The 16,033-nt window shown below is 45.3% G+C and overlaps 1 protein-coding gene across 1 annotated transcript in view; it reads left to right on the plus strand.

The window, feature by feature from the left end:
• The window catches only part of LOC141245017 (solute carrier organic anion transporter family member 1B3-like), a gene marked incomplete at its 3' end in the record, with an annotated part of 189,796 nt that extends 180,438 nt beyond the window's left edge, over positions 1-9,358 (plus strand). The window contains exons 13-14 of the mRNA XM_073669030.1: positions 3,127-3,314; positions 9,294-9,358. Of these exons, the coding sequence (XP_073525131.1) occupies positions 3,127-3,314; positions 9,294-9,358 (253 nt within the window). The remainder of the gene's footprint in view (positions 1-3,126; positions 3,315-9,293) is intronic.
• Between the last annotated feature and the right edge of the window lie 6,675 nt (positions 9,359-16,033).

Below are 16,033 nucleotides of genomic sequence, written 5' to 3' on the forward strand. Positions count from 1 at the left end.
GGATGATGGTCGGTGATATGTATGATATGATGGATGATGGTCGATGATATGTATGATATGATGGATGATGGTCGGTGATATGTATGATAGGATGGATGATAGTCGGTGATTTGTATGATATGATGGATGCTGGTCGGTGATATGTATGATATGATGGATGGTGGTCGGTGATATGTATGATATGATGGATGGTGGTCGGTGATATGTCTGATATGATGGATGCTGGTTGGTGATATGTATGATATGATGGATGATGGTCGGTGATATGTATGATATGATGGATGATGGTCGGTGATATGTATGATATGATGGATGATGGTCGATGATATGTATGATATGATGGATGATGGTCGGTGATATGTATGATATGATGGATGATGGTCGATGATATGTATGATATGATGGATGATGGTCGGTGATATGTATGATAGGATGGATGATAGTCGGTGATTTGTATGATATGATGGATGCTGGTCGGTGATATGTATGATATGATGGATGGTGGTCGGTGATATGTATGATATGATGGATGATGGTCGGTGATATGTATGATATGATGGATGATGGTTGGTGATATGTATGATATGATGGATGATGGTCGGTGATATGTATGATATGATGGATGATGGTCGGTGATATGTATGATATGACTGATGATGGTCGGTGACATGTATGATATGATGGATGATGGTCGGTGATATGTATGATATGATGGATGATGGTCGGTGATATGTATGATATGACGGATGATGGTCGGTGATATGTATGATATGACGGATGATGGTCGGTGATATGTATGATATAATGGATCATGGTCGGTGATATGTATGATATGATGGATGATGGTCGGTGATATGTATGATATGATGGATGATGGTCGGTGATATGTATGATATGATGGATGATGGTCGGTGATATGTATGATATGATGGCTGCTGGTCGGTGATATGTATGATATGATGGATGCTGGTCGGTGATATGTATGATATGATGGATGATGGTCGGTGATATGTATGATATAATGGATCATGGTCGGCGATATGTATGATATAATGGATGCTGGTCGGTGATATGTATGATATGATGGATGCTGGTCGGTGATATGTATGATATAATGGATGATGGTCGGCGATATGTATGATATGATGGATGATGGTCGGTGATATGTATGATATAATGGTTCATGGTCGGCGATATGTATGATATAATGGATGCTGGTCGGTGATATGTATGATATGATGGATGGTGGTCGGTGATATGTATGATATAATGGATCATGGTCGGCGATATGTATGATATAATGGATGCTGGTCGGTGATATGTATGATATGATGGATGATGGTCGGTGATATGTATGATATGATGGATGATGGTCGATGATATGTATGATATGATGGATGATGGTCGGTGATTTGTATGATATGATGGATGCTGGTCGGTGATATGTATGATATAATGGATCATGGTCGGCGATATGTATGATATGATGGATGATGGTCGGTGATATGTATGATATGATGGATGATGGTCGGTGATATGTATGATATGATGGATGGTGGTCGGTGATATGTATGATATGATGGATGCTGGTCGGTGATATGTATGATATGATGGATGATGGTCGGTGATATGTATGATATGATGGATGATGGTCGGTGATATGTATGATATGATGGATGATGGTCGGTGATATGTATGATATGATGGATGGTGGTCGGTGATATGTATGATATGATGGATGATGGTCGGTGATATGTCTGATATGATGGATGATGGTCGGTGATATGTATGATATGATGGATGATGGTCGATGATATGTATGATATGATGGATGATGGTCGGTGATTTGTATGATATGATGGATGCTGGTCGGTGATATGTATGATATGATGGATGGTGGTCTGTGATATGTATGATATGATGGATGATGGTCGGTGATTTGTATGATATAATGGATCATGGTCGGCGATATGTATGATATGATGGATGATGGTCGGTGATATGTATGATATGATGGATGCTGGTCGGTGATATGTATGATATGATGGATGGTGGTCGGTGATATGTATGATATGATGGATGCTGGTCGGTGATATGTATGATATGATGGATGCTGGTCGGTGATATGTATGATATGATGGATGATGGTCGGTGATATGTATGATATGATGGATGATGGTCGGTGATATGTATGATATGATGGATGCTGGTCGGTGATATGTATGATATGATGGATGATGGCCGGTGATATGTATGATATGATGGATGATGGTCGGTGATATGTATGATATGATGGATGCTGGTCGGTGATATGTATGATATGATGGATGATGGTCGGTGATATGTATGATATGATGGATGGTGGTCGGTGATATGTATGATATGATGGATGATGGTCGGTGATATGTCTGATATGATGGATGGTGGTCGGTGATATGTATGATATGATGGATGCTGGTCGGTGATATGTATGATATGATGGATGATGGTCGGTGATATGTATGATATGATGGATGCTGGTCGGTGATATGTATGATATGATGGATGATGGTCGGTGATATGTATGATATGATGGATGGTGGTCGGTGATATGTATGATATGATGGATGATGGTCGGTGATATGTCTGATATGATGGATGGTGGTCGGTGATATGTATGATATGATGGATGATGGTCGGTGATATGTCTGATATGATGGATGATGGTCGGTGATATGTATGATATGATGGATGGTGGTCGGTGATATGTATGATATGATGGATGCTGGTCGGTGATATGTATGATATGATGGATGATGGTCGGTGATATGTATGATATGATGGATGCTGGTCGGTGATATGTATGATATGATGGATGATGGTCGGTGATATGTCTGATATGATGGATGATGGTCGGTGATATGTATGATATGATGGATGATGGTCGGTGATATGTATGATATGATGGATGGTGGTCGGTGATTTGTATGATATGATGGATGATGGTCGGTGATATGTATGATATGATGGATGGTGGTCGGTGATATGTATGATATGATGGATGATGGTCGGTGATATGTCTGATATGATGGATGGTGGTCGGTGATATGTATGATATGATGGATGACAATGTCTGGGATCTTCCAGGTCTATCACAATTGCTCCTGCCTCGAGTCCCCGGCTTTGCCGCGGTCGGTGACCTCCTCGGTGACGCTCGGCTCGTGTCCGCGCGGTGACACTTGTGACCGGATGTTCCTCATCTACGTGATCACACAGATCTTCACAACCTTAATACACGCGACTGGTGGATCCCCGAGCTACGTCATCCTTCTCTGGTCAGTCCCCAACATCACAGCAGACGACACTTTACTGCCAATTGTAAGAAAATAGTCTACAGGGAGATGCAAGGAGGCAGTACTATCTGTAGCTACATCATCCACAGGGAGAGCCAAGGAGGCAGTACTATCTATACCTACATCATTTACAGGGAGAGCCAAGGAGGCAGTACTATCTGTAGCTACATCATTTACAGGGAGAGCCACGGAGGCAGTACTATCTGTAGCTACATCATTTACAGGGAGAGCCAAGGAGGCAGTACTATCTGTAGCTACATCATCTACAGGGAGAGCCAAGGAGGCAGTACTATCTGTAGCTACATCATTTACAGGGAGATGTAAGGAGGCAGTACTGTCTGTAGCTACATCATCTACAGGGAGAGCCAAGGAGGCAGTACTGTCTGTACCTACATCATTTACAGGGAGAGCCAAGGAGGCAGTACTGTCTGTACCTACATCATTTACAGGGAGAGCCAAGGAGGCAGTACTGTCTGTACCTACATCATTTACAGGGATAGCCAAGGAGGCAGTACTATCTGTAGCTACATCATTTACAGGGAGAGCCACAGAGGCAGTACTGTCTGTACCTACATCATGTACAGGGAGAGCCAAGGAGGCAGTACTATCTGTAGCTACATCATTTACAGGGAGAGCCAAGGAGGCAGTACTGTCTGTACCTACATCATTTACAGGGAGAGCCAAGGAGGCAGTACTATCTGTACCTACATCATGTACAGGGAGAGCCAAGGAGGCAGTACTATCTGTAGCTACATCATTTACAGGGAGAGCCAAGGAGGCAGTACTGTCTGTACCTACATCATGTACAGGGAGAGCCAAGGAGGCAGTACTGTCTGTACCTACATCATTTACAGGGAGAGCCAAGGAGGCAGTACTATCTGTAGCTACATCATTTACAGGGAGAGCCACAGAGGCAGTACTATCTGTAGCTACATCATTTACAGGGAGAGCCAAGGAGGCAGTACTATCTGTACCTACATCATTTACAGGGAGAGCCAAGGAGGCAGTACTGTCTGTACCTACATCATTTACAGGGAGAGCCAAGGAGGCAGTACTATCTGTACCTACATCATTTACAGGGAGAGCCAAGGAGGCAGTACTGTCTGTAGCTACATCATCTACAGGGAGAGCCAAGGAGGCAGTACTATCTGTAGCTACATCATTTACAGGGAGATGTAAGGAGGCAGTACTGTCTGTAGCTACATCATCTACAGGGAGAGCCAAGGAGGCAGTACTATCTGTACCTACATCATTTACAGGGAGAGGCACGGAGGCAGTACTGTCTGTACCTACATCATCTACAGGGAGAGCCAAGGAGGCAGCACTATCTGTAGCTACATCATTTACAGGGAGAGCCAAGGAGGCAGTACTGTCTGTACCTACATCATTTACAGGGAGAGCCAAGGAGGCAGTACTATCTGTAGCTACATCATTTACAGGGAGAGCCAAGGAGGCAGTACTGTCTGTACCTACATCATTTACAGGGAGAGCCAAGGAGGCAGTACTATCTGTAGCTACATCATTTACAGGGAGATGTAAGGAGGCAGTACTGTCTGTAGCTACATCATCTACAGGGAGAGCCAAGGAGGCAGTACTATCTGTAGCTACGTCATTTACAGGGAGAGCCACGGAGGCAGTACTATCTGTAGCTACATCATTTACAGGGAGAGCCAAGGAGGCAGTACTATCTGTAGCTACATCATTTATAGGGAGAGCTACGGAGGCAGTACTATCTGTAGCTACATCATTTACAGGGAGAGCCACGGAGGCAGTACTATCTGTAGCTACATCATTTACAGGGAGAGTCAAGGAGGCAGTACTATCTGTACCTACATCATTTACAGGGAGAGCCAAGGAGGCAGTACTGTCTGTAGCTACATCATTTACAGGGAGAGCCAAGGAGGCAGTACTGTCTGTACCTACATCATGTACAGGGAGAGCCACGGAGGCAGCACTATCTGTAGCTACATCATTTACAGGGAGAGCCAAGGAGGCAGTACTGTCTGTACCTACATCATTTACAGGGAGAGCCAAGGAGGCAGTACTATCTGTACCTACATCATTTACAGGGAGAGCCAAGGAGGCAGTACTATCTGTAGCTACATCATTTACAGGGAGAGCCAAGGAGGCAGTACTATCTGTACCTACATCATTTACAGGGAGAGCCACGGAGGCAGTACTGTCTGTACCTACATCATCTACAGGGAGAGCCAAGGAGGCAGTACTGTCTGTACCTACATCATTTACAGGGAGAGCCAAGGAGGCAGTACTATCTGTACCTACATCATTTACAGGGAGAGCCAAGGAGGCAGTACTATCTGTAGCTACATCATTTACAGGGAGAGCCAAGGAGGCAGTACTATCTGTACCTACATCATTTACAGGGAGAGCCACGGAGGCAGTACTGTCTGTACCTACATCATCTACAGGGAGAGACAAGGAGGCAGTACTGTCTGTAGCTACATCATTTACAGGGAGAGCCATGGAGGCAGTACTATCTGTAGCTACATCATTTACAGGGAGAGCCATGGAGGCAGTACTATCTGTAGCTACGTCATTTACAGGGAGAGCCACGGAGACAGTACTATCTGTAGCTACATCATTTACAGGGAGAGCCATGGAGGCAGTACTATCTGTAGCTACATCATTTACAGGGAGAGCCATGGAGGCAGTACTATCTGTAGCTACGTCATTTACAGGGAGAGCCACGGAGGCAGTACTGTCTGTACCTACATCATCTACAGGGAGAGACAAGGAGGCAGTACTGTCTGTAGCTACATCATTTACAGGGAGAGCCATGGAGGCAGTACTATCTGTAGCTACATCATTTACAGGGAGAGCCATGGAGGCAGTACTATCTGTAGCTACGTCATTTACAGGGAGAGCCACGGAGGCAGTACTATCTGTAGCTACATCATTTACAGGGAGAGCCAAGGAGGCAGTACTATCTGTAGCTACATCATTTACAGGGAGAGCCAAGGAGGCAGTACTATCTGTACCTACATCATCTACAGGGAGAGCCAAGGAGGCAGTACTATCTGTAGCTACATCATTTACAGGGAGATGTAAGGAGGCAGTACTGTCTGTAGCTACATCATCTACAGGGAGAGCCAAGGAGGCAGTACTGTCTGTACCTACATCATTTACAGGGAGAGCCAAGGAGGCAGTACTGTCTGTACCTACATCATTTACAGGGAGAGCCAAGGAGGCAGTACTATCTGTAGCTACATCATTTACAGGGAGAGCCACAGAGGCAGTACTATCTGTAGCTACATCATTTACAGGGAGAGCCAAGGAGGCAGTACTGTCTGTACCTACATCATTTACAGGGAGAGCCAAGGAGGCAGTACTATCTGTACCTACATCATTTACAGGGAGAGCCAAGGAGGCAGTACTGTCTGTAGCTACATCATTTACAGGGAGAGCCAAGGAGGCAGTACTATCTGTACCTACATCATTTACAGGGAGAGCCACGGAGGCAGTACTGTCTGTACCTACATCATCTACAGGGAGAGACAAGGAGGCAGTACTGTCTGTAGCTACATCATTTACAGGGAGAGCCATGGAGGCAGTACTGTCTGTACCTACATCATTTACAGGGAGAGCCACGGAGACAGTACTATCTGTAGCTACATCATTTACAGGGAGAGCCATGGAGGCAGTACTATCTGTAGCTACGTCATTTACAGGGAGAGCCACGGAGGCAGTACTATCTGTAGCTACATCATTTACAGGGAGAGCCAAGGAGGCAGTACTATCTGTAGCTACATCATTTATAGGGAGAGCTACGGAGGCAGTACTATCTGTAGCTACATCATTTACAGGGAGAGCCACGGAGGCAGTACTATCTGTAGCTACATCATTTACAGGGAGAGCCAAGGAGGCAGTACTATCTGTACCTACATCATTTACAGGGAGAGCCAAGGAGGCAGTACTGTCTGTAGCTACATCATTTACATGGAGAGCCAAGGAGGCAGTACTGTCTGTACCTACATCATGTACAGGGAGAGCCACGGAGGCAGTACTGTCTGTAGCTACATCATTTACAGGGAGAGCCAAGGAGGCAGTACTATCTGTAGCTACATCATTTACAGGGAGAGCCAAGGAGGCAGTACTATCTGTAGCTACATCATTTACAGGGAGAGCCAAGGAGGCAGTACGATCTGTACCTACATCATTTACAGGGAGAGCCACGGAGGCAGTACTATCTGTAGCTACATCATTTATAGGGAGAGCTACGGAGGCAGTACTATCTGTAGCTACATCATTTACAGGGAGAGCCACGGAGGCAGTACTATCTGTAGCTACATCATCTACAGGGAGAGACAAGGAGGCAGTACTGTCTGTACCTACATCATCTACAGGGAGAGACAAGGAGGCAGTACTGTCTGTAGCTACATCATTTACAGGGAGAGCCATGGAGGCAGTACTGTCTGTACCTACATCATTTACAGGGAGAGCCACGGAGGCAGTACTATCTGTAGCTACATCATTTACAGGGAGAGCCAAGGAGGCAGTACTATCTGTACCTACATCATTTACAGGGAGAGCCAAGGAGGCAGTACTATCTGTAGCTACATCATTTATAGGGAGAGCTACGGAGGCAGTACTATCTGTAGCTACATCATTTACAGGGAGAGCCACGGAGGCAGTACTATCTGTAGCTACATCATTTACAGGGAGAGTCAAGGAGGCAGTACTATCTGTACCTACATCATTTACAGGGAGAGCCAAGGAGGCAGTACTGTCTGTAGCTACATCATTTACAGGGAGAGCCAAGGAGGCAGTACTGTCTGTACCTACATCATGTACAGGGAGAGCCAAGGAGGCAGTACTGTCTGTACCTACATCATGTACAGGGAGAGCCACGGAGGCAGTACTATCTGTAGCTACATCATGTACAGGGAGAGCCAAGGAGGCAGTACTATCTGTAGCTACATCATTTACAGGGAGAGCCAAGGAGGCAGTACTATCTGTAGCTACATCATTTGCAGGGAGAGCCACAGAGGCAGTACTGTCTGTAGCTACATCATTTACAGGGAGAGCCAAGGAGGCAGTACTATCTGTAGCTACATCATTTACAGGGAGAGCCAAGGAGGCAGCACTATCTGTAGCTACATCATTTACAGGGAGAGCCAAGGAGGCAGTACTGTCTGTACCTACATCATTTACAGGGAGAGCTAAGGAGGCAGTACTATCTGTAGCTACATCATTTACAGGGAGAGCCAAGGAGGCAGTACTATCTGTAGCTACATCATGTACAGGGAGAGACACGGAGGCAGTACTATCTGTAGCTACATCATTTACAGGGAGAGCTAAGGAGGCAGTACTGTCTGTACCTACATCATTTACAGGGAGAGCCAAGGAGGCAGTACTATCTGTAGCTACATCATGTACAGGGAGAGCCAAGGAGGCAGTACTATCTGTAGCTACATCATGTACAGGGAGAGACACGGAGGCAGTACTATCTGTAGCTACATCATTTACAGGGAGAGCTAAGGAGGCAGTACTGTCTGTAGCTACATCATTTACAGGGAGAGCCAAGGAGGCAGTACTATCTGTAGCTACATCATGTACAGGGAGAGACACGGAGGCAGTACTATCTGTAGCTACATCATTTACAGGGAGAGCTAAGGAGGCAGTACTATCTGTAGCTACATCATTTACAGGGAGAGCCAAGGAGGCAGTACTATCTGTAGCTACATCATGTACAGGGAGAGACACGGAGGCAGTACTATCTGTAGCTACATCATTTACAGGAGAGGGCCAAGGAGGCAGTACTATCTGTAGCTACATCATGTACAGGGAGAGACACGGAGGCAGTACTATCTGTAGCTACATCATTTACAGGAGAGGGCACAGCAGTTACCTTACAGGGATTGTGAGGGGCTTCCTCCGCACGACACCGATCAATGATCCCACAGTTGATGACTTGTATTATATTTTATGCTGTTCCTGCAGGTGCGTCTCTCCGGAGCTGAAATCTCTGGCCGTCGGCGTTTACATGTTACTGATCAGAACATTAGGTGAGAAGAGATCACTCCACACAATGCCATCCACAGTGCCCCCATAACAGTGACATCCACAGTGCCCCCATAACAGTGACATCCACAGTGCCCCCATAACAGTGACATCCACAGTGCCCCCATAACAGTGACATCCACAGTGCCCCCATAACAGTGATATCCACAGTGCTCCCATAATAACAGTGACATCCACAGTGCTCCCATAATAACAGTGATATCCACAGTGCTCCCATAATAACAGTGACATCCACAGTGCTCCATAATAACAGTGACATCCACAGTGCTCCCATAATAACAGTGACATCCACAGTGCCCCCATAATAACAGTGATATCCACAGTGCCCCCATAACAGTGATATCCACAGTGCTCCCATAATAACAGTGACATCCACAGTGCACCCATAATAACAGTGACATCCACAGTGCCCCCATAATAACAGTGATATCCACAGTGCCCCCATAACAGTGATATCCACAGTGCCCCCATAACAGTGACATCCACAGTGCCCCCATAACAGTGATATCCACAGTGCTCCCATAATAACAGTGACATCCACAGTGCTCCCATAATAACAGTGATATCCACAGTGCTCCCATAATAACAGTGATATCCACAGTGCTCCCATAATAACAGTGACATCCACAGTGCTCCCATAATAACTGTGATATCCACAGTGCCCCCATAATAACAGTGATATCCACAGTGCTCCCATAATAACAGTGATATCCACAGTGCCCCCATAATAACAGTGATATCCACAGTGCCCCCATAACAGTGATATCCACAGTGCTCCCATAATAACAGTGACATCCACAGTGCTCCCATAATAACAGTGACATCCACAGTGCTCCCATAATAACAGTGATATCCACAGTGCTCCCATAATAACAGTGACATCCACAGTGCTCCCATAATAACAGTGACATCCACAGTGCTCCCATAATAACAGTGATATCCACAGTGCTCCATAATAACAGTGACATCCACAGTGCTCCATAATAACAGTGATATCCACAGTGCCCCCATAATAACAGTGACATCCACAGTGCTCCCATAATAACAGTGATATCCACAGTGCTCCCATAATAACAGTGATATCCACAGTGCTCCCATAATAACAGTGATATCCACAGTGCTCCCATAATAACAGTGATATCCACAGTGCTCCCATAATAACAGTGATATCCACAGTGCTCCCATAATAACAGTGACATCCACAGTGCTCCCATAATAACAGTGACATCCACAGTGCCCCCATAATAACAGTGACATCCACAGTGCTCCCATAATAACAGTGATATCCACAGTGCCCCCATAATAACAGTGACATCCACAGTGCTCCCATAATAACAGTGATATCCACAGTGCTCCCATAATAACAGTGATATCCACAGTGCTCCCATAATAACAGTGATATCCACAGTGCCCCATAATAACAGTGATATCCACAGTGCTCCCATAATAACAGTGATATCCACAGTGCCCCATAATAACAGTGACATCCACAGTGCCCCCATAATAACAGTGACATCCACAGTGCTCCCATAATAACAGTGACATCCACAGTGCTCCCATAATAACAGTGATATCCACAGTGCCCCCATAATAACAGTGATATCCACAGTGCCCCCATAACAGTGATATCCACAGTGCCCCCATAACAGTGACATCCACAGTGCCCCCATAACAGTGATATCCACAGTGCTCCCATAATAACAGTGACATCCACAGTGCTCCCATAATAACAGTGATATCCACAGTGCCCCCATAATAACAGTGATATCCACAGTGCCCCCATAACAGTGATATCCACAGTGCCCCCATAACAGTGACATCCACAGTGCCCCAATAACAGTGATATCCACAGTGCTCCCATAATAACAGTGACATCCACAGTGCCCCCATAATAACAGTGATATCCACAGTGCTCCCATAATAACAGTGACATCCACAGTGCTCCCAAAATAACAGTGACATCCACAGTGCTCCCATAATAACAGTGATATCCACAGTGCCCCCATAATAACAGTGATATCCACAGTGCCCCCATAACAGTGATATCCACAGTGCCCCCATAACAGTGACATCCACAGTGCCCCCATAACAGTGATATCCACAGTGCTCCCATAATAACAGTGACATCCACAGTGCTCCCATAATAACAGTGATATCCACAGTGCTCCCATAATAACAGTGACATCCACAGTGCCCCCATAATAACAGTGATATCCACAGTGCCCCCATAACAGTGATATCCACAGTGCTCCCATAATAACAGTGACATCCACAGTGCTCCCATAATAACAGTGATATCCACAGTGCTCCCATAATAACAGTGATATCCACAGTGCTCCCATAATAACAGTGACATCCACAGTGCTCCCATAATAACAGTGACATCCACAGTGCCCCCATAATAACAGTGACATCCACAGTGCTCCCATAATAACAGTGACATCCACAGTGCTCCCATAATAACAGTGACATCCACAGTGCTCCCATAATAACAGTGACATCCACAGTGCCCCCATAATAACAGTGACATCCACAGTGCTCCCATAATAACAGTGATATCCACAGTGCTCCCATAATAACAGTGACATCCACAGTGCTCCCATAATAACAGTGACATCCACAGTGCCCCCATAATAACAGTGACATCCACAGTGCTCCCATAATAACAGTGATATCCACAGTGCCCCCATAATAACAGTGACATCCACAGTGCCCCCATAATAACAGTGACATCCACAGTGCTCCCATAATAACAGTGATATCCACAGTGCTCCCATAATAACAGAGACATCCACAGTGCCCCCATAATAACAGTGATATCCACAGTGCTCCCATAATAACAGTGACATCCACAGTGCCCCCATAATAACAGTGATATCCACAGTGCTCCCATAATAACAGTGACATCCACAGTGCCCCCATAATAACAGTGATATCCACAGTGCTCCCATAATAACAGTGACATCCACAGTGCCCCCATAATAACAGTGATATCCACAGTGCTCCCATAATAACAGTGACATCCACAGTGCCCCCATAATAACAGTGATATCCACAGTGCCCCCATAACAGTGATATCCACAGTGCTCCCATAATAACAGTGACATCCACAGTGCTCCCATAATAACAGTGACATCCACAGTGCTCCCATAATAACAGTGATATCCACAGTGCTCCCATAATAACAGAGACATCCACAGTGCCCCCATAATAACAGTGATATCCACAGTGCTCCCATAATAACAGTGACATCCACAGTGCCCCCATAATAACAGTGATATCCACAGTGCTCCCATAATAACAGTGACATCCACAGTGCCCCCATAATAACAGTGATATCCACAGTGCTCCCATAATAACAGTGACATCCACAGTGCCCCCATAATAACAGTGATATCCACAGTGCTCCCATAATAACAGTGACATCCACAGTGCCCCCATAATAACAGTGATATCCACAGTGCCCCCATAACAGTGATATCCACAGTGCTCCCATAATAACAGTGACATCCACAGTGCTCCCATAATAACAGTGACATCCACAGTGCTCCCATAATAACAGTGACATCCACAGTGCCCCCATAATAACAGTGATATCCACAGTGCTCCCATAATAACAGTGACATCCACAGTGCCCCCATAATAACAGTGATATCCACAGTGCCCCCATAACAGTGATATCCACAGTGCTCCCATAATAACAGTGACATCCACAGTGCTCCCATAATAACAGTGACATCCACAGTGCTCCCATAATAACAGTGATATCCACAGTGCTCCCATAATAACAGTGATATCCACAGTGCTCCCATAATAACAGTGACATCCACAGTGCTCCCATAATAACAGTGACATCCACAGTGCCCCCATAATAACAGTGACATCCACAGTGCTCCCATAATAACAGTGATATCCACAGTGCCCCCATAATAACAGTGACATCCACAGTGCTCCCATAATAACAGTGATATCCACAGTGCTCCCATAATAACAGTGATATCCACAGTGCTCCCATAATAACAGTGACATCCACAGTGCCCCCATAATAACAGTGACATCCACAGTGCCCCATAATAACAGTGATATCCACAGTGCTCCCATAATAACAGTGATATCCACAGTGCCCCATAATAACAGTGATATCCACAGTGCTCCCATAATAACAGTGATATCCACAGTGCCCCATAATAACAGTGACATCCACAGTGCCCCCATAATAACAGTGACATCCACAGTGCCCCCATAATAACAGTGACATCCACAGTGCTCCCATAATAACAGTGATATCCACAGTGCCCCCATAATAACAGTGACATCCACAGTGCTCCCATAATAACAGTGACATCCACAGTGCTCCCATAATAACAGTGATATCCACAGTGCCCCCATAATAACAGTGACATCCACAGTGCTCCCATAATAACAGTGACATCCACAGTGCTCCCATAATAACAGTGACATCCACAGTGCCCCCATAATAACAGTGATATCCACAGTACTCCCATAATAACAGTGACATCCACAGTGCCCCCATAATAACAGTGACATCCACAGTGCTCCCATAATAACAGTGATATCCACAGTGCCCCCATAATAACAGTGACATCCACAGTGCTCCCATAATAACAGTGACATCCACAGTGCTCCCATAATAACAGTGATATCCACAGTGCTCCCATAATAACAGTGACATCCACAGTGCTCCCATAATAACAGTGACATCCACAGTGCTCCCATAATAACAGTGATATCCACAGTGCCCCCATAATAACAGTGATATCCACAGTGCTCCCATAATAACAGTGACATCCACAGTGCTCCCATAATAACAGTGATATCCACAGTGCTCCATAATAACAGCGACATCCACAGTACTCCCATAATAACAGTGATATCCACAGTGCTCCCATAATAACAGCGATATCCACAGTGCCCCCATAATAACAGTGACATCCACAGTGCTCCCATAATAACAGCGACATCCACAGTGCTCCCATAATAACAGTGACATCCACAGTGCTCCCATAATAACAGCGACATCCACAGTGCTCCCATAATAACAGCGACATCCACAGTGCTCCCATAATAACAGTGATATCCACAGTGCCCCCATAATAACAGCGACATCCACAGTACTCCCATAATAACAGTGACATCCACAGTGCTCCCATAATAACAGCGATATCCACAGTGCCCCCATAATAACAGCGACATCCACAGTACTCCCATAATAACAGTGACATCCACAGTGCTCCCATAATAACAGCGATATCCACAGTGCCCCCATAATAACAGTGATATCCACAGTGCTCCCATAATAACAGTGACATCCACAGTGCTCCCATAATAACAGTGATATCCACAGTGCCCCCATAATAACAGCGACATCCACAGTGCTCCCATAATAACAGTGATATCCACAGTGCTCCCATAATAACAGTGATATCCACAGTGCTCCCATAATAACAGTGATATCCACAGTGCTCCCATAATAACAGTGATATCCACAGTGCCCCCATAATAACAGTGATATCCACAGTGCTCCCATAATAACAGTGACATCCACAGTACTCCCATAATAACAGTGATATCCACAGTGCTCCCATAATAACAGTGACATCCACAGTGCTCCCATAATAACAGTGACATCCACAGTGCTCCCATAATAACAGTGACATCCACAGTGCTCCCATAATAACAGTGACATCCACAGTGCTCCCATAATAACAGTGACATCCACAGTGCTCCCATAATAACAGTGACATCCACAGTGCTCCCATAATAACAGTGACATCCACAGTGCCCCCATAATAACAGTGACATCCACAGTGCCCCCATAATAACAGTGACATCCACAGTGCCCCCATAATAACAGTGACATCCACAGTGCTCCCATAATAACAGCGACATCCACAGTGCTCCCATAATAACAGTGACATCCACAGTGCTCCCATAATAACAGTGACATCCACAGTGCTCCATAATAACAGTGACATCCACAGTGCTCCCATAATAACAGTGACATCCACAGTGCTCCCATAATAACAGTGACATCCACAGTGCTCCCATAATAACAGTGACATCCACAGTGCTCCCATAATAACAGTGACATCCACAGTGCTCCCATAATAACAGTGACATCCACAGTGCTCCCATAATAACAGTGACATCCACAGTGCTCCCATAATAACAGTGACATCCACAGTGCCCCCATAATAACAGTGACATCCACAGTGCCCCCATAATAACAGTGACATCCACAGTGCTCCCATAATAACAGTGACATCCACAGTGCTCCCATAATAACAGCGACATCCACAGTGCTCCCATAATAACAGTGACATCCACAGTGCCCCCATAATAACAGTGATATCCACAGTGCTCCCATAATAACAGTGACATCCACAGTGCCCCCATAATAACAGTGACATCCACAGTGCTCCCATAATAACAGTGACATCCACAGTGCTCCCATAATAACAGTGACATCCACAGTGCCCCCATAATAACAGTGATATCCACAGTGCTCCCATAATAACAGTGATATCCACAGTGCTCCCATAATAACAGTGATATCCACAGTGCCCCCATAATAACAGTGATATCCACAGTGCCCCCATAATAACAGTGATATCCACAGTGCCCCCATAATAACAGTG

The sequence above is a fragment of the Phyllobates terribilis genome, unplaced genomic scaffold (assembly GCF_046119375.1).
Source record: "Phyllobates terribilis strain yellow unplaced genomic scaffold, ASM4611937v1 Scaffold_1651__1_contigs__length_237130, whole genome shotgun sequence".
Classification (NCBI taxonomy): Eukaryota; Metazoa; Chordata; class Amphibia; order Anura; family Dendrobatidae; genus Phyllobates; species Phyllobates terribilis.